This window comes from Mercenaria mercenaria, chromosome 7, assembly GCF_021730395.1.
Source record: "Mercenaria mercenaria strain notata chromosome 7, MADL_Memer_1, whole genome shotgun sequence".
Classification (NCBI taxonomy): Eukaryota; Metazoa; Mollusca; class Bivalvia; order Venerida; family Veneridae; genus Mercenaria; species Mercenaria mercenaria.
Genome location: NC_069367.1, coordinates 78,604,332 through 78,630,751, shown reverse-complemented (window position 1 = coordinate 78,630,751; position 26,420 = coordinate 78,604,332). Strand labels below are relative to the sequence as shown.

Below are 26,420 nucleotides of genomic sequence, written 5' to 3'. Positions count from 1 at the left end.
TATGCACAACTAGGTTTTGTACTGATCACTCCTGTGAAGTTCTGTCAAAATCCGGCCAGCAGTTTGACCTGTGAAAGACGGACAAGCTTAATGCGGACGGAGGGACGGACGGCGAAGGCAAAAACAATATATCTCCCTCACTTTATGGGAGACGTAAATTAAAATATTTTAAGTTAACAAAAATGGGATCTGCAAAATAAAAACAAGAGCACAGCAATGCAGAGCAATATACACACGAAACAAAGTCATATCACATTTGACCCCTAAGTGTGACCTTGACCTTGAAGTGAGCCATCCGAAACATGCGCTCTGCATGTCGTTTTGATGTGGTGAACATTTGTGTCAAGTTTCTTTAAAATCCGTTAAGCAGTTCAAGAGTTACATGTCGGACACGAAACAGTCAAATGACCTTTGGCCCCTAAGTGTGACCTGGACCTTGAAGTGAGCAATCTGAAACATGTGCTCTGCACATCACCTCGATGTGGTGAACATTTATGTAAAGTCTGTTCGAAATCCTTCAAGAGGTTCAAGAGTTACAGAGCAGACATGAAATTGCCAATGAACAGGCAGCTGACACTGGCTTCAGAAAATAATACGTTCCTTCTGGCGTATAATAAGGACTTTATGTAATAGTTTGTTTCAAATCCTGTAGGCTTCTGATGCTGCATATTGACTGGATTAGTTCCGCTACAGCCTTGCAAACATACTAGTATAATTTGCAGTTTCAACATGCAAATAAAGACAGCAGCACAGAAATTTATTTTTATTCAAAGACTTGAACATAACAAATTACATAAATTGCAAATTATTATGGAATATCTATTTAAAACAAATTATATTTACAGCATATGGTGAATCACAATTGTTACACAACTGACAGAAATAATAACAATAATACATGAACATAGCACAATTATGCCAGAAAAAGTATGCCTGCAATGTTATACATTCTGGCACACTTTACCATTTGAATGCCGAAGTGTGACATATACATTATACATAATAAGTTTGGTAAGTTTATTTTTCAAAATTCTGAAAGGACAAATGGCCCATGAGGGCTAACAAAACATAATATATGGTAAGACAGTGTATAATATATGCATACAATGATATAGTTAAGTGGAGAAGGTATACAATACAGTGCATGTTATCATTGTCATTTACAACAATATCAAAGAAAACATGATAATACAATAATACTGATTTCATTAAAATAATATAAATTAGTGCTAAACAGAACTTACTAAACATGTTACAGAATTTTGTCATTTTACATATATATTATTGTTTAGTAAATAGTGGATTCATGTGTTAGCATTCATCTATTAAATAGTTATATAATTGATTTATACTAAGTGGGTAGATGTGGTAGCATTCGATCAATAGATATGTTATGTTGATCTTGTCATTGTCAAAAAGGAACTCAAGATCAACATATCAATTATTCTGTAAATTTAGCTATAGCTTTATGCTACTATTACGTTTAAACAAAATACACTGCAAAAAAGAATTAAACTAGGATTCTTACGGCAACTTACAAACAGAAAACACCAATTAAAACGAAAATAACTATAAATGAGAATAAGCAACTGGCATGTTAGTTAAAAGTACGGTATATAGTATACCATGTCTGGATCTATGTAGCACATATATTCATTTAGCAATTTAATTCAACAATTTTTTTATACAGACTACAGAACAAAATACAACATTTTGATATGTTTTTATCTCATTGTTATGACTGCTAATAGTATGTGACTATGTGTATTGTTCTTTTATATACATTTTATGCTTCTTCCTAATGAGAAAATGCAAATATTTTACCTTTTTTTAGTGTTTGTGGAGCAGGTGTGGTACTTTTTTTAAGAAGCCACTCTTCACCAAGATTGACATACATGGCATATTAACACTTAAATGGTCTATCTACATTCTATCTGTACACTTTGACACTTTTAACAAAAGACAAGTTACAAGGCCTGATCAATCAGTTTATCATAAAAATCTGTACATTACACAAATTCAATTTATAATGAATTTGTACCCTTAAGTTGATAAGAGACTCCAGACATCACCAGCAGATTTTGCTGATTCTAAGGTGTTCGTTTTAACTGCAGTTTACTGTACTGCATTGCTTGACATTATCCTTACAGTCTTATCACACACTTGTATGTAATAATTATATAAAATATTTTTTTGTTGTCATTTTTTGTTCACGACAATACAGAAGAGTAACACTTTAAAACTATGTAGACACTACAATTATATGCTGACTTTTTAAATCCAGACATAACGTGGAACAACTGTTACCATAAGATTAGTGTCACTCTTCTTCTATATTGTCATCATCTGAGATGTCATTTTTGCTGATGCTTATGCACAGTGTATATGCTTTTGTACTCTCTTTATTGAGAAATTTTCAAAAGTTTCGATATGAGGAGAACAACTCAACCAATATTTAAAAATTTCAATTAAAAACAGACAAAAATGCTTATCAGTGTGTAACATGACACACGTGTAATGGATAAATAATGCCTTCCATCTGCTAAGGCAAAATACCATAATGCAACATAAAAATGGCATACAAAATTACCAGCTTATGTCTGCTAAAATAATCTACAAGATCAAAGAAAGCAACAAAGCAAAACAACAATAAACTCTGTTTTGAAAGGTTTCTTGACCACAAATGAAATGTGCAACACTTTTATGTCTGGGCCCAAGCACCAGCTTAAGAGTATATGTAATTTTCATATATGTTAAATGTACTCAATAGTCACACAGGACAAGGAAATATAACATTTTTTTGAAAACAGCATTACCCTCTATCAGAGTTATAGACATACACTTCTGAAAATCACATAATTCCTTATTATAATTCTAAGTAATCTAACTACATCCAAAAGAAGTTCCTACCGTTAAGCTACATAAAGTAGATCCATATCAATGATAAAGTAGTCCAGTGTATGGTTACATAACTGATTGCAGCTGATACATATTATGTAAGTCCTGATTCATTCAAGTTCACACAGAGTTCAGCTTAGATCTCGGATATGTCTACTTCCAATGAATTGCTCATGTTTTTAGCAGCTTTTGGTAATATATAAAGTTTGCCATTTCATTTATCACAAGATTACAGTTATACAAATTATAATACAAGATTTATTTGTACATGTATGTTCAATATTGAATGTGGAAATTTGTTTTACATTTTTCTTATCTCTAATGTTCAATACACTTGCTTCTTTTCTAGATATAAAATGCGTCATCTGAATGATTTTATCAAACTATATTTTGTATAAGTGATATAATATTTGTTAATAGCCAAATTGTTATTGCAGTTATTTTCTGCTTCATATAAACTGTCAACAAATAGCATCTAACCATACACAGTCATTGACATTAAACAGAATAAAAATGTTCCACAACCCACTCCCATCAGTCTTCCTAGTCTTTCATGTGCCACAGATTAAATGATTTCAAGAAAACTCCATTATCTAAAAGCAGTTTCCAGTTATCGTACTAAATTAAAGTGATACTTTTACTTTTAGCTTCAAAATAAACAACTGTTCAAAACAGGGAGATTAGGTAAGGTGGTCTGATACTGGACTTGTTCTGTGCCTTCATAACGGTTAGGGTATGGGTGAGATCTTTTTTTCCACTCTTGCTGACCTTGACCTTTAGAACAAATCTTGTTCTGTAAGGCATGTTTGACCTCTGAATTGCAAGTATAGTACTTCTTGTCTGTATCAGAGTGTATGCTTGATACACTCTGACTTCTTGACAATGATGCACTACTGTAGCTACATACAGATATTGGACATTCTGATCCAGTGTAACCAGAATACACATCATGTTGGACAGGAACGGCTACCTGGGACACGTCATTTGCTGGTGCTGGTGAAAGTATGTTGAAAGTTGACTGGGGAGGTAAGTATTTAACTTTTTCTGACTGTAGGTTGTGTACTGTTTGAACTGGCGAGAGTCCTGTCATTTCAGGTAACAGGTATTGTATTTCCTGATGTGGTAGACTTTGTGTCACTTGGATTGGTGATTGCATTCCCATATGAGACAGAGTAATCTGTGCAGTTTGAGACAGAAGGTTTTGTTTCTGAGGCTGCAAATTTTGTATTGTTTCAGGCTGTATGTTCTGTGTTGTTTGGGACAAAATGTTTTGTGTTGTTTGAGGCCATATATCATGTGCTGTCAGAGGCCAAATGCTTCGTGTTGTTGGAGGCTGCAGGTTTTGTGCTGATAGGGGCATAATGTTTTGTGTTGTTTGAGGCTTCAGGATTTGTGCCAACTGGTGAAGAAGGCTTTGTGTTGGAGGCAGAAGGTTTTGTATTGTTTCAGGCTGTAGGTTCTGTGCTGTTTGGGGCAGAATGTTTTGTGTTCTTTGAGCCCAAATGTTTTGTGCTGTTGGAGGCTGAATGTTTTGTGTTGTCTGAAGCTGGAGGTTTTGTGCTGTTTGAGGCAGCAGGTCTGACAGCAGGTTATCTCCAGTTTGGGGAAGCGAGTTAACTGTTATTAAAAACTGGCCATCAAGTGTCTTGGGCAGCATTTCTTTTGCTGTCTTAGGTGTAACATTATGTGTTGCTTTGGGCATTGTAGTTACATCTACTTGGGATGATATATTTTCAAATTTTTGGGGAGGCAGGTTTTGTGTCATCTTTGACATCGAGTTCCTACCTCTCTTAGCCAAGACGTTTTCTGCTGTATAAGGTGGAAGAGTTACTGTACCTCGGGATAGTGGCATTACAACTGTTTTGGACAACATATTTCCTGCTTTTTGGAATGCTGAATTTAATACTGTTTGGGGGAGTTGGTTTAATGCTGTTTCTAAAGGTACATTTCCTGGGTAACCTTGTACAGTGGAAAGAGAATTCCCTGTGCTTTCGGTCATAGGGTTAACAGCTATATCTTGCTCTCCAAAACAATCTTCAGAAGTACTCTTCTCTGACATTACTTTTGAACTGTGAAATGCTTCATTTTCCATCGGTACAATAACCTTTTCAGCAATTTGCTTTGAACTACATGTGTTTTCAGTATGCAGCAATAAATCAACTGACTCAGGACCTTTAGCAGGTTCTGTATCATTAGATACACCAAGAAAGTTAATTCCATCATACACTCTTGTGATGTTCTCTTGGCAACTGGACGTACTGAAATTTGCGTGCTCCTCCAGAAATGTTTTGCTCTGGGATGCAGCTTGATTTTCGTGTTTGCCTTCTGACACATGTACCAGTCTACGACTTCGTAGATCCACACAGATATCGTCTGTAATATCTTTTCCTGCCATGATATCTGAAAATGACAAGACACTATGTATCAAATATGGTTATAATAGCAGTAGCTTGATCTAGGATGTTGTATTCAGCTTGAGTGCATTCTGCCAGGTGTGAACCACACAGTTCAAGCAAACAACCCTTCGATTATATACGTCTTCTTATTTTAAACAAAAATAACATGAAACTATGCTGAAATATGGAACTCTTTATTTACTGAGTTCTCAATATCAATGAAAGTAGTTCATGCATTATAAGGTAAAACAGAAATTAGGTATTTCCACCTTGTGAAGTAATGATTCTGAATTTTTTGTTCAGTTTGTGCCCATTAATAGAAGGCTGTAGTTTTCACACTGTAACAGAATAAAAAATATTTATTTGGGATTTTTCATGATTTTCTAGTGTTTCAAGGATACACATATAGGTATGTTAACTGTGCACCAAAAAGATAAATTTAAACTGCTCACGTTAATAAGGCAAAACTCATTCTTTATTGTTACTATATTTACAAACATTCCAACTAGCAATGCTTTACCATGAAAGGCTTTTGGAGTACTTGGCAGCTCTGCTACAAATATCAACTTTTGAATTGAAGGCTTTTGAATGAAGGACTAAGTAGAACTGCAAATGTATTTCAGATTGGAACTGCAGTCATTGCTGATGTTCGGACTGGAACACGTTCATATTGGAACTCAAGATACTGTTGACTTCTGGACTGGAGGTGCAGTCAGTGTTGACTTTCGGTCAGGAACTGCAATCAATGTTGATTTTATTTTCTGACTGGCAGGTCTTCAGACTGTGTAGCATTCAGACAAGCAGATAGTTATATTATGAATGGGACATGTGAACAGTTCTAATGACAATGACACGGAATACAGATGGAATGCAAAACTGTGACTGAAAATCAGTCTAAAATCTCCAGCATCTGACTGGCTGTTAGTAGCTCAACTTCGAAATCAGCCAATGACAAGGTAGCATTCTGACACAGGTGTCAATATTCATTTTAAAACTTTTGAGCGATATCATGTAAAGTGCTATCACACACAAAAATCTTACAGAAAAGTTAAAAAAAAAAATTTCAAGTGAGAAGCCATTTTTATCAAAGGGATATTGAATGTCCCCACAATTTACTGTAACCACAGAGAATGATGTCAACTTGCCAGAATTCAGTATAACTTGGACTGTCATGTTAAGTGACTACCACTTTACCACTGAACTAGTGTCCCTTCTCATATGAAATCAAATATATAATCATAAATTCATACCTTCAATGTCCTCAAACAGTCCTTTTTCCGAGATCTTCCCTTGCATCTCTAGTGAGAGTTTTGAGCTCTGTTTGCTGAGTTCAGTCTTTGCATCCAAGGCCGTTTCTTTCCATGGTTGTGCATCCAAGTTTATAGCTCTCTGAACACAATCTGTTGTAGTTAGCTTCTGCTTCTCCAAAGAATTGGAAAATTTCTGAAAAATCATAGTAAAATTATAGCAGTGTTTAAAGATCATCTTATGGAAATCTAGATTTGGAAAAGAAGTCTTTTAAAATAATTGAAATCATTTTAATGCCCTCTTTTCATTTTAGTCAATTGGGGTCACTTGGCTCCTTTCAATTGCCCCAGATTAAACTAAAAACTGAAATATCTTTAAATGATTTTTTCCATTTAACTGGTTGGCAGATCTACATTAAACTTGGCCCATATCATCTAGGTATAGGGCCACTTGACCTGTCTTATGTGTTTTATACTAAACACAGTTGTTACCATTCAAGATACATACATTCAAGGTCAAATAGTCAAGATCATGTGAGGGATTTTGGGCCACTGTGGCCCTCTTGTTTCTTTAAAGTTCTGCATATGGTTTGAAAAAGCAACACTATTCAATAAGAGACTATTTCTATTTAAGTACTAGCAACCTTATAGGGATCAAACACCTCTACTTGAACACATTCGGTAAAGGACCTTACAACAAGAGGACCATGATGGTCCTGAATCGCTCACCTCTTCCAACATGACCCAGTTTTGAGTATGACGTCGTTTTTTCTATTATTTGACATAGTGACCTAGTTTTTGAGCTCATGTGACCCTGTTTTGAACCTGACCTAGATATTATCAAGATAAAATTTCTGACCAATTTTCATGAAGATCCATTGAAAAATATGGTCTCTAGAGAGGTCACAAGGTTTTTCTATTATTTGACCTATTGACCTAGTTTTCAAAGGTACGTGACCCTGTTTTGAACTTTACCTAGATATCAAGGTGAACATTATCACTAATTTTCATGAAGATCTCATGAAAAATATGGCCTCTAGAGAGGTCACAAGGTTTTTCTATTTTTATACCTACTGGCCTAGTTTTTGACCGCACGTGACCCAGTTTCGAAAACTGACCTAGATATCATCAAGGTGAACATTCATATCAATTTTCATGAAGATCCATTGAAAAATATGGCCTCTAGAGAGGTCAAAAGATTTTTCTAATTTTAGACCTACTGACCTACTTTTGACCGCAGTTGACCCAGTTTCAAACCTGACCTAGATATCATCAAGATGAACATTCAGACCAACTTTCATACAGATCCCATGAAAGGTACGGCCTCTAGAGAGGTCACAAGGTTTTTTTATTATTTGACCTACTGACCTAGTTTTTTATGGGAGGTGACCCAGTTTCAAACTTGACCTAGATATCATCAAGGTGAACATTCTGACCAATTTTCATGAAGATCCATTCAAGGGTATGGCCTCTAGAGAGGTCACAAGGTTTTTCTATTTCAAGACCTACTGACCTAGTTTTTGATCGCAGTTGACCCAGTTTCAAACTTGACCTATATATCATCAAGATAAACATTCAGACCAACTTTCATACAGATCCCATGAAAAATATGGCCTCTAGAGAGGTCACAACGTTTTTTCATTATTTGACCTACTGACCTACTTTTTGATGGCACGTGACCCACTTTCAAACTTGACTTAGATATCATCAAGATGAACATTCTGACCAATTTTTATGGAGATCCATTCACAAGTATGGCCTCTAGAGAGGTCACAAGGTTTTTCTATTTTTAGACCTACTGACCTAGTTTTTGACCGCACATGACCCTGTTTCGAACTTAACCTAGATATCATCAAGATGAACATTCAGACCAACTTTCATTTAGATCCCATGAAAAATATGGCCTTTAGAGAGGTCACAAGGTTTTTCTATTATTTGACCTACTGACCTAGTTTTTGATGGCACGTGACCCACTTTCGAACTTGACCTAGATGTCATCAAGATGAACATTCAGACCAACTTTCATACAGATCCCATGAAAAATATGGCCTTTAGAGAGGTCACAAGGTTTTTCTATTATTTGACCTACTGACCTAGTTTTTGATGGCACGTGACCCACTTTCAAACTTGACCTAGATATCATCAAGGTGAACATTCTGACCAATTTTCATGAAGATCTCATGATATATATGGCCTCTAGAGAGGTCACAAGGTTTTTCTATTTTTAGACCTACTGACCTAGTTTTTGACCGGACGTGACCCAGTTTCGAACTTGACCTAGATATCATCAAGATGAACATTCAGACCAACTTTCATATAGATCCCATGAAAAATATGGCCTTTAGAGAGGTCACAAGGTTTTTCTATTATTTGACCTACTGACCTAGTTTTTGACGGCACGTGACCCACTTTCGAACTTGACCTAGATATCATCAAGATGAACATTCAGACCAACTTTCATACAGATCCCATGAAAAATATGGCCTCTAGAGAGGTCACAAGGTTTTTCTATTATTTGACCTACTGACCTAGTTTTTGATGGCACGTGACCCACTTTCGAACTTGACCTAGATATCATCAAGGTGAACATTCTGACCAATTTTCATGAAGATCTCATGAAATATATGGCCTCTAGAGAGGTCACAAGGTTTTTCTATTTTTAGACCTACTGACCTAGTTTTTGACCGCACGTGACCCAGTTTCGAACTTGACCTAGATATCATCAAGATGAACATTCAGACCAACTTTCATACAGACCCCATGAAAAATATGGCCTTTAGAGAGGTCACAAGGTTTTTCTATTATTTGACCTACTGACCTAGTTTTTGATGGCACGTGACCCAGTTTCGAACTTGACCTAGATATCATCAAGGTGAACGTTCTGACCAATTTTCATGAAGATCTTGTGAAATATATGGCCTCTAGAGAGGTCACAAGGTTTTTCTATTTTTAGACCTACTGACCTAGTTTTTGACGGCACGTGACCCAGTTTCGAACTTGACCTAGATATCATCAAGTTGAACATTCTGACCAACTTTCATAAAGATCCCATGAAAAATGTGACCTCTAGAGTGGTCACAAGCAAAAGTTTACGGACTGACGCACGCACGCACGCACGCACGCACGGACGGACGACGGACGACGGACGCCGCGCGATCACAAAAGCTCACCTTGTCACTTTGTGACAGGTGAGCTAAAAATGCTCCAGACCAAGTCTGATGAAGATCCATCCAGTTCAATGGTTCCTCAGAAGCTATCAAAATATTTTTAGCACTGGTGACCTCCAAAAAGGGTTAAGTGTCTCTATTTGAACAAATTTAGAAGAAATTATAAATGATGCTACAGATCAACTAACCCAATTATAATGAAGATCCAGCATGCGATTCATGAGAAGAAGTTGTTTAAAGGTTTTTTAAGCTCTAGTGGTCCCTTAAAGGGACCAAATGTCCTTATTTGAACAGAAACTTGAAGAGGACCTTATAATAATGCTAGAGACTATGTGTAATGAAGGTACTTAAATGGGACCATTGTCCCCTTTTGAACAGATTTTGGAGAGAACCTCAAAATGATGCTACATGCCAAGTCTGATGAAGATTCATCCAGAGGTTCCTGGGAAGAAGTTTTTACAGGTTTATCTAATTTTAGCTCTATCCCTCAAAGAGGCCATGTGTCACATTTGAACAAATTTCAGAGAGGACCTTATTATGATGCTACAGATCAAGTTTGATGGACTGACTCATTAAGTGGTTAATGAGATTTTTTTAAATTTTTTATTTTTGGCTCTAACAGCCCCTAAACAGAATCAGGCTGAACAATTTGAAAAATATGAAGGAGGATGCTACAAACCAAGTTTGGTGTAATTCTCACCAGTAGTTTCAGAGGAGATGTTTACGTAAATTGAGGTAGGTGGACAATGGATGCAAGAAAAATCCACCAATAATAACAGCTCACCTTGAACCTTTGGTTCAAGTGTGCTAAAAATATTAAATGAGAAAGGAAACACATTTTTAACTAGACACTGGTGCCCCCACTGCCTGTCTTTGTACATGTTTTCATTACATCAATCAATGAAATTAAATCCCAGTAGCAACTAAATTTCATACTCATTTCATCTGTAAAATTTGAAATTCCACAAATTTGTATCCCAACAACAATCTATTTTCCTATACACAAAAAGTTTATGCCAAAGAAATTCAATCATTTCACTGTAGGTTTCTTAAATCTTACTGAGATCCAACTTGACTAACTGCAGTCTGATATTATTTTTCACTGTCATTTAGAGGTATATCCCGGTAAGCTTTAAACAAGATTTTAAACAGACATAAACACGAGAACAGCAAATCTCTAAAAACAGCTTTGACATACCTTTGACATATCTTTCAATTGTCCTTTGTTAATTCCACAAGGTGACACAAGATCTGCTGGTGACCTAAAAGAAAAAAACAGATATTATACAGAGGTTCACATTTCAATAAATGTATGGCATGCAGCAAATTCCTGTACCTTGTAATAAGCATCTGCTAAACATTGTCTGTCTGCGACTTACTGTCCATCTGCTACATACTGTCCTGCTCATATTGCTAGTCAACCACATGCCAATATTGTCTATCAGCTACACTGATATTGTCCCTCTGCTACATATCATCCATTGTCTGTCTGCTACTTACTGTCCTCCTGCTCAGATTGCCAGTCTGCCACATGCCAATATTGTCTGTGAGCTACATTAATACTGTCTGTCTGCTACATACTGTCCATCTGCTACATATCATCCATTGTCTGTCTGCTACATAATGTCCTTCTGCTGGTATTGCTGATCTGCTACATAACAATATTGTCTGTCTGCTACATCAATATGGTCCATCTGCTATTTACTGTCCATATGCTACATATTATCTATTACTGTCTGTCTGCTACATACTGTCCTGTCTGTCTGCTGCATACTGTACATCTGCAATTGTCTGTCTGCAACATACTGTCCTGTACATCTGCAATTGTCTGTCTGCTACATATTGTCCTGTACATCTGCTATTGTCTGTCTGCTACATACTGTCCTTTACATCTGCTATTGTCTGTCTGCTACATATTGTCCTGTACATCTGCTATTGTCTGTCTGCTACATATTGTCCTGTACATCTGCTATTGTCTGTCTGCTACATACTGTCCTGTCTGTCTGCTGCATACTCTACATCTGCTATTGTCTGTCTGCTACAAATTGTCCGTCTGTCTGCTGCATACTCGACATCTGCTATTGTCTGTCTGCTACATACTGTCCGGTCTGTCTGCTGCATACTGTACATCTGCTATTGTTTGTCTGCTACATATTGTCCTGTCTGCCTGCTACATACTGTACATCTGCTATTGTCTGTCTGTTACATATTGTCCTGTCTGTCTGTTGCATACTGTACATCTGCTATTGTCCATCTGCTACATATTATCCTGTCTGTCTGTTGCATGCTGTGCATCATCATTCTGCTACTGTGCATCTGCTACATATTGTCCTGTCTGTCTTTTGCATACTGTACATCTGCTATTGTCTGTCTGCTACATACTGTACATCTGCTATTGTCTGTATGCTTCATACTGTCCTGTCTGTCTTTTGCATACTGTGCATCTGCTATTGTCTGTCTGCTACATATTGTCCTGTACATCTGCTATTGTCTGTCTGCTGCATACCGTACATCTGCTACTGTCTGTCTGCTACATATTGTCCTATACATCTGTTATTGTCTGTCTGCTGCATACTGTACATCTACTACTGTCTGTCTGCTACATATTGTCCTGTACATCTGCTATTGTCTGTCTGCTGCATACCGTACATCTGCTACTGTTTGTCTGCTACATCTGCTATTGTCTGTCTGTTGCATACCATACATCTACTATTGTCCATCTGCTACATATTGTCCTGTATGTCTGTTGCATACTGTACATCTACTATTGTCTGTCTGCTACATATTGTCCTGTCTGTCTGATGCATACTGTACATCTGCTATTGTCAGTCTGCTGCATACCGTACATCTACTATTGTCCGTCTGCTACATATTGTCCTGTCTGTCTGATGCATACTGTACATCTGCTATTGTCAGTCTGCTGCATACCGTACATCTACTATTGTCCGTCTGCTACATATTGTCCTGTCTGTCTGTTGCATACTGTACATCTACTATTGTCTGTCTGCTACATATTGTCCTGTCTGTCTGATGCATACTGTACATCTGCTATTGTCTGTCTGCTACATATTGTCCTAACATCTGCTGGACACTGTCTGTCTACTTGATATCTGTCTGTAAGAAAATGTTTGTCTGCTTGATACTGTCCTTTGCTTGACATAGTCCATCTGCTGAATTTGTGCATATGGTAGAAATTATCCCATTATCTGATTTACGAACATTTAACTTAAGTTTTACAGGCGTTTTATAAACTTGTATGTCAAAATTCAGAATTAATTTTGACATTCTGAATTTTGACACACAGACACTTATTGAATTATGTATTAAAATTCTACATACATGTACAAGCACGAAATTGTATGCCACAAATATTTTATGTTTTAGAATCTTTTAAAATAACTAACCTTGGAATTGACATGTATAAAATGTTCAATTTAGACAGACAACAATAGAGTAAAGGCATCTTGTATATACCAAGTTATGTTCCTGCATACATCCATATCATGGTGGTCACAACTACCTGCCATTTGTTAATCTATCTTCTCTGGTGTTAAACTTTTTCTGAAAACAGAAATGTTGCATAAAATAGCCATTATGTTTAGGCAACTATTTGATAGAAACCATTTCATTTTGTGTGACTAATGTAAAACACATTCACTCATAATTTAGGTACCTTATTTTTGTACAGTTGTGTTATGTGAGCTCAGGTCAAGTAGACAACAGCACTTAGGTTACTTGCATCTGTTTAAATTTTCAAAATAAATTGTACATCCCTAAACTTGTTTGAAATAAAAACACTAAAATGTCTCATTTAATTTGTTAATCAACATTCAATTTACAATAATAATTCAAAATTAAACAAGTGTAATTAGCACTATTAAAAGTTCTCCAGATGACCAACATAAGTCCTTAAAAAAGCCAAATCTGATAGAGCTTTCAAAGAACCTTTCCCAATTTTGTAATGTTGTACTCTAACTTGTATTTAAATTTTGGAGAAGTACTATGAGTCATGTTTGTTTTCTTCACAGGCTAGAGTTTAGTAAAAAGATAAAAACCTATCCCAAAGATATTTGATCAACCAGACTAAACAACTCCCGTTGTTATAACAGGTTGAACAAAACACCTCCGATTCAAATTTCAAGGTTAGTAAAATCAATTATTTAAATTTTAAAAGGAAGTATGACGTAGCTCCTCCAGTTGTGTTAAACGTAGTCTATTATAGATGACTAACCAAAGAATTCAGGCTGAAACTGCTGACACAGCAAATAAGGCTATCCCCAATCATTTGTAACATGATCTAAGGAATTTAACCAGGAATGGAGGCACTTCAGTCATAAGACATTGCATCAGCAAACATATGAAGGATTTAAACAGTATTATTTTCTTCCAATTTTCTCTTTCAATTTAATCACACATTTACAACCACCACCTAGTGGAGTGGATAACAACTTGAAAACTAGACAATCAGTTCCCCTTACCTGGGCCTTAAATATTTAACAAGAACCCTCCAAAAGGGGCAATATACACCCAAAGGTTATATCAGAGGAGGATGGAAGCAACATTTAAAGAAAGGCAAGTTTAAAGAATCTCTTTTTTGGGTGGGAGGTTGGAGAGTGAAGGAGTAGGGTGTGTGTGTGTGCAGTGGTGGTGACAGGATACTAAAGGACAAGAAATTAAATGAAAAAAACAAAAAAACAATGTTCTATCGGTGTGGGGGTGTGGGGCAGATAGTAATGTGGATTGTTGCAGTCTGCATATTGTCTCATCACCATCTACCTACTTAAGTTATGCTCTGGACAGAAAGTATGATGGGCAGATTTGACTGTGCTGTGACCTTGACCTTTGACCTACCATCCTGGATCATGCACTCTATACACTGTCTCATTACTACCTACCTACATCCCAAGACTGATTTCAATACACTGAATGGTTAATAAGTTATGCTACGGACAATTAATATCACAGACAGATTTGACCTTTGAGCTGAATCTGTGACCTTGACCTTAAGTCCATAGACCTGGTTCATGTGCTCTGCACATTGTTTTATAACCATCTACATACATACCAAGTTTGAAGTAAATACCTTTAATGGTTACTAAGTTATGCTCCTGACACGAAATATGGCAGACGATTTAACCTTTGAGTGCAATACATGACCCTGACCTTTGACCTACAGACCCGGTTCATGTGCTCTGCACTCATCGCAACCTACCTACATGCCATGTTTGAAGTCAATATCTTGCATAGTTATTAAGTTATGCTCTGGACACAAAATATGATGGACAGTTGTGACCTTTCATCTCAATACGTGACCTTGACCTTTGACCTACAGAGTCGGTTGAATCGCTCTGCATATTATGTCATCACCATCTACCTATATGCCAAATTAAAAGTCCATATCTTTAATGGTTATGAAGTTATTCTCCAAACACGAATTATGATGGATGGACACATGCCATCACATAATACCATCATTTTTATTCAAAACGGGTGTATAAAAAGGGGGCATCAAAGGGCTTCCTCCACCATATTAAAGTGACCTTGTTAGAACCTAATTAGTCACCGCAATATTAAAGTGACCTTGGGACCTGAGTTAGTCACAACAGTATAAAAGTGACCTTGGGACCTAAATGAGTCACAGTAATATAGAAGTGACCTTAGGAACCTAATAAGTCACAGTAATATTGGTACAAATTAAAAACAAACAAAAGAAAAAAGAAGGAAACCCATAGTTACCCTGTTCATCAGATTGAGGGTATAAATCTTTTACTAGATAAATTTTGCATATATGTTTGGCAAGAATAACTACACATTGCTAACTTTTCCTACCCAAATAACATAGCTAGTCTAAAAAAAGAATAGGAAATGACTCATTGCCCGTCTTATTATAAACTTCCTTGTTTTATTAAATTTTCAAACTAAAAAAAACACTTACTTTTTACTCTATTTTCCTTAAGTTGCTCCTTCTCTCCAAATCAGCAACAGTACAACTCTGAAAGATAAAAGAATGAACAGATCCTGTAAATTTATAAACTAAGTAATACTGTCTTTATGCAAATTTCTGAAATCATGTCACATTTAGTGTCTATAAATAATATGTGACGTATTGACCAAGAGTTTCATTGGTTAATTACATTGTATTACGTACATTTAAATAAGAGACAAGTATCACTTCACATTTTAGGTTTATCTGGTCGCAAAGTCCAATGAATTTAAACAAACACTAGTTGTAAAGTTAACTACAATTACCCTTTACGTTAACATGTTTGCTAATACGACAATTCAATGCAGATGGATTTAATCTTTTTGTAGTCAAAACAAAACATAAACTGTTCTTCTGCTATTTAGAAAAACTCTATATCTTTTTTAACCCATTAAAACATATTTAACAGAAAAAGGCAAACATTTAATAAAAAAATTTAAGCTTTTAAAATGGCTAAATGTATAATGGTATGATCACAGGTGCCCGGCGCGTGACCTGGACCCCCCAACCCACACACTACAACCCCCCCTGTTTTAAAAAATAAAAAAATATCATCAAAATCCTGTAAAACACTATCAAATATTCATATTACAATCAAATAAATAGTTTCAAACAAAAATATAAAAGTATATGGGTATTTTTGTTTGAAACTATTTATTTGATTGTAATATGAATATTTGATAGTGTTTTACAGGATTTTGATGATATTTTTTTATTTTTTAAAACAGGGGGGGTTGTAGTGTGTGGGTTGGGGGGTCCAGGTCACGCGCTGGGCACCTGTGAACCAAACTATGTCCCAGATTTTGTATACTGTAATATCCAGAGGAGACACACAGATGTATGTACTGCAATTCTGAATTCCCTCTTCTACTTCACTGCAGTACAGGAAAAACAGTATATTTTCAAGGGAGACAATAGAAACAGAAGCCTGAAATCTTATTTGTACAAGCAAATTCAGTGAATAGTATCCCCCACTGAATGTGATAAAGGCTTAATCCTAGAATACTTTAAGTAATGAATTCTTTTTACTGGCTACTTGGTTTATGTTGGTATTTCAGGGTTTTAAAACAATTCAAAAGCAATACATCTAAGGTAAGTTAAGATATCCTGACAAATATAGCATGTGCACAACTACCCAACAGTGATCTATATTTGTATTAAATTTCATCAAATTCATTAAAGCTTCTCTTCCTCAGTGTTTGTGAAATTTCTCAACATGTTCATTTCTGCCAAGTTTGGCAAAGAATGTATATATAATTATATAACACTGAAAAATGCTAAATTGGGTGAAATGATTAGGTTAGATATTTGTAAAGATGACAGAAAAGTTTTAATTTTATGCATTATTTCAAGCTTAAAGTACCTCCTGCATAATATTTTTGGTTATTTATAAGAATATCTTGCAAAAACCTTATTTCAATAAATTCGTACCACTAGTCACTTTCAGAGTACTCACTTTTAATGGATTTTTGAGAGAAATTATTTTTTGCCTTAAATGTATGGGTTAGTCCCTTTAATGATTAGTATGAATTTTTAAACAATTAAAGGGCAGTATCTCAGCAGCTACTGAGGAGATCCTGATGAAAGTAGCGCATGAACCACCACAGATCAATCAAAACATTTCTTACATAGTTACAGTCAAAAGTCTCTATTTTTACCAAATCAAGGGGAAAAACTCTGCTTTTACTAGGTCTATGGAGATCACACTAAATACTGACATTAGGAAAGTTCATGTGCTAATTGATAAATATATGTGAGGTTTGGTGAATCTAGTTATTAATAAAATACTTTTTGAATTATAAGCATTTTCCATTTCAACAGACACACACACACGCAGAGGACGAACAATGCCAAATCTATATTCCTTCATCTTCAGATAATACAAGACGTCTAAGTATGAATGAGGAGGTAATTTGTTAAACATGAAATCAAGAGTAATAAAAAAAAGTTAATACTATTGGAATTATGATAGGAAAGACAAGTGTGGAGTACCGTTGACTTACAGTGTGCAGTGTGAAAACAAACTTGCAGACAATGGCAAACAAAATTTTATTTAAAAAATGAATAAGCATTAAATAGGACATAATTTCAGTAAACCGCAGCAAGATTAATGGAATCTATGTCATTCAGTTGGTACGGGTATTATCATGGTGAAAAAGTGTGTGAAGTTTCATTCCATAAGTATCCCCTGCCGAACATTGGTACCGGCATGGCAAAAGTGTGTGCTTTATTTAGTTGTGAAATGTAGCAAGATACTAACTTGATGACAACTGCAAACAGAATTTTGTAAGTTTGAGTAATAACTGAAATATGAGCTTGTTGAGAATCGTTGAAAAGGTGTCTACTGCCAGGTGTATCACAATAGCTCAGGTGAATTTTGTCACAGCAAGCAAAAACAGGACATTAACCTGGGCTAATATTCATCAATTTTGTAAGTCTGAAACATAAATCTTTTAAATGCTGTTATTGTTAATTAACATAGATTATAAGATTCTTTCACTGGTTGTAGGTGCAGATGGGAATTTCCGGCCTCGAGGGTAACTGTTTCGGCAGTAACGAGGCTCTGCCGAGTTACAGCGTAAACAGTTACCCGAGAGCCGGATATTCCCATCTTCACCTACAACCAGTGATAGAATCTTTTTCTTGCATACCATATTCAAGAAATAATAATAATATTAATAATAAAATCAATCCAATTGCTTTTTTTTTTAAGGACTATTTCTTATAGCAGCATATTTAAACAGAGCTCAGGAAACCAACGTCTGTAAACAGGAAAGATGTCATGACGTTTCAAAGACAAATAACAATGTTTAATTCCAGTTTTGTTTTATCATTTGCAGTGTAACGTTATGAATTTTGTATAAAATAACGTATTCTGAATCGAGAAATATACTATCAGGAACAAAGAGGAACTGTCAAGGTATTGGATTTTTATTCCGTTTTTTTAAATAAAGTAAGAATTACTACATAAATCGTCTACATATATGTACATCTGCAGTTTGTAATACGTCATTTACAGCATGAGAGTCATCTTACACCGGGGTGTAAGCCCGGTGTAAGATGGATTTTTCCAGCACTGGTAAAACTACCGGAAATCCCCGTCTGGTATGCAAGAAAATACTGAAACTGAAACTTTGCGTACATTCTGAAGCTACAGAAAGTTCTTCAAAATTTAATCAGTAAAGTCATGTTGACTCCAGTACTGGTATTTTAAGTTCTTGAGTAATATGTAAACATTATTGGATACTTACCCTGAAGACAGTAACACTTACAGCTGCATACCCTACTTCTTGAAGTAATTCTACCAAATAATAGCAAACTTTTCTTTATTGACAAGAGGGTCATGATGACCCTGAATCGTTCACCTGAGTAATATGAGCCACATGTTTAAAATGGCACACTGATGCTAAAATATTAGAAAGTAGGTCAGTGGGTCACATTCATTATCACTGAAAGTCAGTTTTAAGATCGGTGTGCAAAACTGTACATGTCATCCAAATTTCAAGGCTGCATCTTAAAATACAAGAAAGTAGGTCAGTAAGTCAAGGTCACAGTCAAGTGACCACTAATCGCTTGTGATCATCAGGTAATTATAATTAAACAGTCTAGGAAATATGATCTGATAATTTTTTAAGTATTTATTCTTATATAACTCATATAACAACTGACCCCCAGGGCGGGGCCTCTTTTCACCCCAGGGGCATAATTTGAACAATCTTGTTAGAAATCCACTAGGCAATGCTACATATTAAATATCAAAGGCCTAGGCCTTGAACTTTCTGACAAGAAGATTTTTTTTCTCCCTATATAAGTCTATATTAAATTTGGAACCCCCAGGGCAGGGCCTCTTTTCACCCCAGGGGCATAATTTGAACAATTTTGGTAGAGGACCACAAGGCAATGCAACATACCAAATATCAAAAGCCTAGGCCTTGCAGTTTAAGGCAAGAAGATTTTTAAAGATTTTTCCTATGTAAGTCTATGTAAAACTTGAGACCCCCCCCCCCCCCCCCCCCCCCCCCCCCCCCCCCCGGGGCTGGGCCTATTTTCACCCCACGGTTATTTTGAACAATTTTGGTAGAGGACCACAAGGCAATGCTACATACCAAATATCAAAGGCCAAGGTCTTGTGGTTTTAGACAAGAAGATTTTTTAAGTTTTTTCCTATATAAGTCTATGTAAAAGTTGTGACCCCCAGGGTGGGGCCTCTTTTCACCCCAGGGGCACAATTTGAACAACCTTCATAGGGGACCATTAGATGATGTCACATGCCAAATATCAAGACTCTATGCCTTGAGGTTTTGGACAAGAATTTTTTAAAAGTTTTTTCCTATATAAGGCTATGTAAAACTTGAGACCCCATGGGGCTGGGCCTCTTTTCATCCCAGGATTATAATTTGAATAATTTTGGTAGAGGACCACAAGGAAATGCTACACACTAAATATCAAAGGTCTAGGTCTTGTGGTTTTAGACAAGAAGATTTAAAAAAAAAATTCCTATATAAGTCTATGTAAAACTTGTGACCCCTGGGACAGGCCTCTTTTCACCCTAGGGGCACAATTTGAACAATCTTCATAGTAGACCATTAGTTGATGTCACATGCAAAAAATCAAGGCTCTATGCCTTGCGGTTTTGGACAAGAAGATTTTTAAAGTTTTTCCTTTCAGTTGCCATGGCAACCAGAGTTTTGCATGGAATTCAATTCTTTGAAAAATTTTGAAAGGGGGCCGTGAAGTTTGGTGTAATTCTGCCCAGTGGTTTTCAAGAAGAAGACTTTTTTTAGAAATTGTTGATGGAAGCACAACCCACGACGGACAACGGACAGTGAACGGTCACAAAAGCTCACCATGAGCCTTTGGCTCAGGTGAGCTAAAAAAAGAGGCATTATTTTGTGAACTGTAAGTCAGAGATATAGAACCTGGCTCAGAATGGTCAATTCATGATGCCAAAAACTAACTAAGTGTTTGAAAGTAATTAGTACAATAGTTTCTGAGAAACCTGCTTACATGTAAAACAAGAGGGTCATGATGACCCTGGATCGCTCACCTGAGTTATATGAGCTACATGTTTCAAATGTAAAACTGATGCTAAAATATTAAGAAAGTAGGTCAGTATGTCACATTCAAGGTCACTGAAAGTCAGTTTCAAAATCTGTGTGCAAAACTGTATATGTCATTCAAATTTCAAGGCTGTATCTTAAGAAACAAGAAAGTAGGTCAGTAGGTCAAGGTCACTGTCAAATAACCCTTAATTATTTGGGTTCATCAGGTAATTATAATTAAACAGTCTAGGAAATATGATCCGATACTTTTTGAAGTATTTTTTCCTATATAACACATATAAAAACTAAGTGACCCTTGGGTGGGGCCTCTTTTCATCCCAGGAGCATAATTTGAATAGCCTTGTTAGAGAGCCACTAGGCAATGCTACATACCAAATATCAAAAGCCTAGGCCTTAAACTTTCAGTCAAGAAGATTATTAAAAGTTTTTTCCTATGTAAGTCTAAGTAAAACTTGGGATCCCCAGGGCAGGGCCCCTTTTTACCCCCAGGGGCATAATTTGAACAATCTTGGTAGAGGACCACTAGGCAATGCAACATACTAAATATCAAAGGCCTAGGCCTTGCAGTTTCAGACAAGAAGATTTTAAAAATATTTTCCTACATAAGTCTAAGTAAAACTTGGGAACCCCGGGGTGGGTCCTCGTTTCATCCCAGGGGCATAATTTGAACAGAGGGACAGAGTGAGATAAAGCCCCTAGAACAGAGAGAGAGAAATCTTTTTTAGATATAGGCCTGTCTGGCTAACTTAGCCTACCTCTTTGTGAACTTATATGTCTACATACTGAAATTTAATCTGTTTATTTGCGTTTACTTTAAATTTTAATTCAATTTAGGTTTATGGTGATCCCCGGCTTGTTCGCCTTTCAGTTTACATGAAATTTATAATATTCTATATCTAGCACTATGATATGAAATTAATGCCTGCACAAGTCCTCCAGTCGTACTGGCAGTATAATGTATTAATTTTCTTATTACAGAGTTTATAGTTACACTTTTTAATTAAGCTTGTACAGTCTATTAATATTTCCAACTGCTTTTTACATGGAAGATGGAAAAACAACACTCTGTGTTGAAATTATATTACACTTTTAATTTCTGGAAAACACAATGTCTCTGATATACTTTAATTCAGAAACTTTTGTGAGAAATGCTCCAGGGTTTCTGCTCTTCTGTTGCAAAATTTACAGTTTGAGCCAACTTAAATTTTTTTAAATGCCACTCTTGATGTCTGAAGTACCCGGTATGTATGTGCCAGTCAGCAGCTTCAACATTATTGGAATCCTATTCACACTTCTTGCAGATTTAATTGAATACAAAGTAATGGGTGTGGATTTCCCGAAGTATATGTACAGCTCAAAATTTTTTAAAGTGATGTATCTGTAAGGATATACTTTGAGTCCAGATCTCATTAACTTTAACATGGACTTGATGTTTCCAGGCAGGTAGAGCAACTGGCGCATTCAACAGTTCTTCAACTTCAGGTAGACAGTATTTCCAAAGAAGTTTATTGACAGAAATAAACCAACTATTATTTTCAGCTGATTTTACACTGAGCTGGCAGTGAGCTAACTTCCTTCAGACATTAAGCATTACTATAGCAAACATATTCAAGATTTTTGTGTATGGCGGCCTCTACCGGAAGAAAACCAGAGATGATGTAGACAGTAGCATCACTTGTATTGCTTGGAAGTGATAGGATTCGCCTTAAAATCCTTTTTTTTTGTAATGTTCAACCCGCATCTTTTTATTAAAATATAATCTATAGATCTGGAGCGGGAAAGGTATTACCGAACACTTAAGCCTAAAATTGTATTGATGCTCTCTTTATAGTTTAGGCGACTGCTTCTTGCGAAATGACTAAAAGTTACAAATTTGAAATTTTCAATTTATAAGTTGATGGGATATCATGCTGACATCCTTACAAGTTTGGTCACTGCAGTTTTGAGATTTCGTAAAAATTATGCGGTACTAATGTCACTTATATGATCTGGTCCATTACAACTTAACTATGTATGCTAACATGTTCTTTCTAGGACAGATCTGTCGGGAAACACAGATGCAAATTAATGTTGACTTTATTTAAACTATTGCTCTAATGTGTTAATTTTAATGAAATCTTGAAAATAATGTTTGAAATTACAAGCATGTTAAACAATACCCATCCCCGCTCTATTTATATTTTGAGATTATATCATTAAAAAGAATAGGAAAATATTAACCCTAAATCATGATGGACACGACCGATTCCATTTGCGACCAGTGTAGATCTTGATCAGACCTTGATGAGCCTGCACAGATCTGTACTGTTCGTCATTCATGCAGTCAGTATCTTTTTGTTTAGTTCCGGCTACCATAACTTAACAGACGCCGTTTTTATATTCCATCCAAGAAAGCATAGCCTATAACATCTCTGAAGTTGAATTGTTTTAGCTATTTTGGTAAGCACCCCTTCTAAGAGTTAATCGTACTGTCCAAATGTAAAGATGGATAAGTTCATTAAAGAAATTTAGCAGGGTAAGGGAACCTACAGCAGGCAGCAAACCCATGACCCTGACAAAAAAAATCAGTAAAATTTTATAAACCAAATACTGGCAGGGGCGGATAGTACTTTTAGTACATGTAGTCCTAAATATAAGACCTGACATAACTAATATCACTTTATCCTTTTATTTTACATCTTTTATTGTCCATGTCAAGAAAAGCTTTGATAGTAATTTGTAAAATGTCAGTATTTAAATGCTGAATGACTTTTTTTCACGTCTAATTTTAGTCCAACTAATTTGACGCGATCCTAGGAAATATTGAGATAAATTTTTTAAATGGGCAATATCCCCACTCGCGTCAAACACTAGAAAGACCAAAATAGTTGAAGCAATTACCGATGAAATTTTCATCGCTGCCGACGCTTTACATGCTATAGGTTTAAATGACCATTTTTTCATGAATTGGCCATAAATTCAAATAAAACTTACATGTATCAAAATGGGATTCAATTCCTCATTAAATTATGTAAAAATTATCAAATAATATCCAAAATTACGAATTTTCTGGTGATTTAAACCTATGTATGTACTGTATACGATTAATGTTTACCGTGTAAACATGCAAATATGCGCAAGTGATAAAACCAATAACTTTACATGACTCAGTGTACTGTAATTCATCCTCCATTATTTTGGTCTTTCAAAGTTCTGACGTTTAGATTGCCAGTCACAAATATAAAACAATCTGAATGTCGAAATATTTTGACTAGTCTAATTGTTTGGACTAGGCAAACCAGTATAATATACATTTATTTTTATAGCTCTTTGGACTAGGGGAGGTGGGCAGGTCGAAGACTTCCACTGGATTGAGAAACAGTCTCTTGATCTAAGCACTGTCTCTTGTTTTACTGTATTTAGCTCAAGTGTTGAAAAAACATGAAATCATTATTAAAACAATCAATTCATTGCAGTCAAACTTTACACAAAACACATTGTCATAGAAGTTTGCTTTAAATAAATTTCCCAAATGAATTTTTGGATTTTGAAAATTTGATAAAAGAAAGATAATTTTCTATTATTTGAAATAAATTTGCACATTCAAAAATGAGACTTTTAATTATTCTTTCATTGATTTTCATTGCTTAGACTTAAGCTAATTTTGTCTTTCGTACGAGAGACAGTGTTTAGATCGAGACATTGTCTCTCAATCCGGGTGTGGGGCATTTGACCTCCACAGTCCACAGGTGCTAGACACATAATAAAATATTTTACTTAATAGGCCTATTTTATCGTATGTATATAAGAGAATATACATATATAGGCCTATTAAGTAAAATATGCATGTTGTGTCTAGCACCTGTGCCACGGACTGCATAATTAGCTCCAATTAGGCTAGACTTTAGAATCTGTCCGTAGCTATTCTCGTTATTTGGGCATTCTTTTATTTATCGATGTGGTAGCATATATTTTCCTCGCCAGGTTTAGAAAATGCGGGGGGTGTGGGGGGCAGCAGCCCCCCAATTATGAATTATACAAACTAAAAAAGCCTTACCTTTATTTAAACCATACAGGTACTGGATATTGCAAATTATGCAGATTTTACCTATGGACAGATTCTAAAAGTGCTCCCTTTTAAAAAAACTCACCATTTTCAAAGAACTATTACATATCTTTGTTTGGTGCTTTTGCAATAATGTCCCAGTGCTGAAATTCAGCAATTGTTTATTTTCATTTCTTTACAAGTGGCAGTTCATTTTTAAAGGGGGATAACTTTTGGAGAATATTTTAAGTATCAAGTCGTTCAACATGTAGATATTGTTGGTAAAGATGTTAAAATTGTTTGTTTACAAAATATTTCTGTGTTTTGAACCTTAATAGAGGAAAACTGTGTAGGGCCTAGTTAAAATGTTATTTTTGTAAATGACTGAAAAGGTAGTTGATATTTATTAATTCGTCATTATTTTAACATTTTTTTAACCATGTGCCCATACTATCTTTAGAATTAAAGCAAATATAATAACAATAAAATCAAACAATTTACAGTTATGAAATTATGTTTGTAATCAATTTGACGTTTCACTTTTATTAGTACAAAATCACTTAATTTCGCATACAAGTATTTACGCTATAGATCTATGATCTATGGAAGCCCTGGAGGGACAATTGATTTCAGTACTTCCCACTTTTGACTTCTAACTTTTGCACTTCTCACTTCCACCTTTTTGACTTCCTACTTCCTACTTCTAACTTCCGCACTTCTGACTTCTACCTTCAACACTTCTGACTTCCAACTTCCTGACTTCTGATTTCCAACTTCCACACTTCTTACTTCCGACTTCTTGACTTCTTACTTCCCTCTTCTAACTTCTGCACTTCTGACTTCTACCTTCAGCACTTCTGACTTCTAACTTCCTGACTTCCGACTTCCAACTTCAAAACTTCTGACTTTCGACTTCTGATTTCCATCTTCCACACTTCTTACTTCCGACTTCCTGACTTCTTACTTCCTTCTTCTAACTTCCGCACTTCTGACTTCCAACTTCCTGACTTTCGACTTCTCATTTCCAACTTCCACACTTCTTACTTTCGACTTCTTACTTCCCTCTTCTAACTTCCGCACTTCTGACTTCTAACTTCCGCACTTCTGACTTCTAACTTCCGCACTTCTGACTTCTAACTTCCTGACTTCCGACTTCCAACTTCAAAACTTCTCACTTCCAACTTCTTGACTTTCTACTTCCTACTTCTAACTTCCGCACTTCTGACTTCTAACTTCCGCACTTCTGACTTCCAACTTCCTGACTTCCTACTTCTGATTTCCAACTTCCACACTTCTTACTTCCGACTTCTTGACTTCTTACTTCCCTCTTCTAACTTTTGCACTTTTGACTTCTAACTTCCGCACTTCTGACTTCCAACTTCCTGACTTTGACTTCTGATTTCAAATTTCCACACTTCGTACTTCCGACTTGCACAAAGGTAAAGTTGGAAGTCAGAAGTTTTGAAGTTGGAAGTCGGAAGTCAGGAAGTTAGAAGTCAGAAGTGTGGAAGTTAGAAGAGGGAAGTAAGAAGTCAAGAGGTCGGAAGTAAGAAGTGTGGAAGTTGGAAATCAGAAGTAGGAAGTCAGGAAGTTAGAAGTCAGAAGTGCGGAAGATAGAAGTCAGAAGTTCGGAAGTTAGAAG

General features: G+C 35.9%; 1 protein-coding gene across 5 annotated transcripts; it reads right to left on the bottom strand.

The window, feature by feature from the left end:
• Positions 1 to 750: 750 nt before the first annotated feature.
• On the bottom strand, positions 751 to 24,972 carry LOC128558680 (uncharacterized). 5 transcript variants are annotated; one of them, XM_053548720.1, is made up of 6 exons: positions 24,885 to 24,972; positions 15,644 to 15,700; positions 13,183 to 13,269; positions 10,907 to 10,970; positions 6,545 to 6,737; positions 751 to 5,298 (listed from the first exon to the last, which is right to left on the bottom strand). In XM_053548720.1, the coding sequence occupies exons 3-6, from the start codon at positions 13,233 to 13,235 to the stop codon at positions 3,548 to 3,550; spliced, it is 2,061 nt and encodes a 686-aa protein (XP_053404695.1). In that variant the 5' UTR covers positions 13,236 to 13,269; positions 15,644 to 15,700; positions 24,885 to 24,972; the 3' UTR covers positions 751 to 3,547. The 5 variants fall into 5 exon arrangements, with proteins under 5 accessions (XP_053404695.1, XP_053404694.1, XP_053404696.1 ...); XM_053548719.1 differs by lacking the exon at positions 24,885 to 24,972 and having other exon boundaries at positions 15,644 to 15,799; XM_053548721.1 differs by lacking the exons at positions 15,644 to 15,700; positions 24,885 to 24,972 and adding an exon at positions 13,382 to 13,633.
• Positions 24,973 to 26,420: the final 1,448 nt, after the last annotated feature.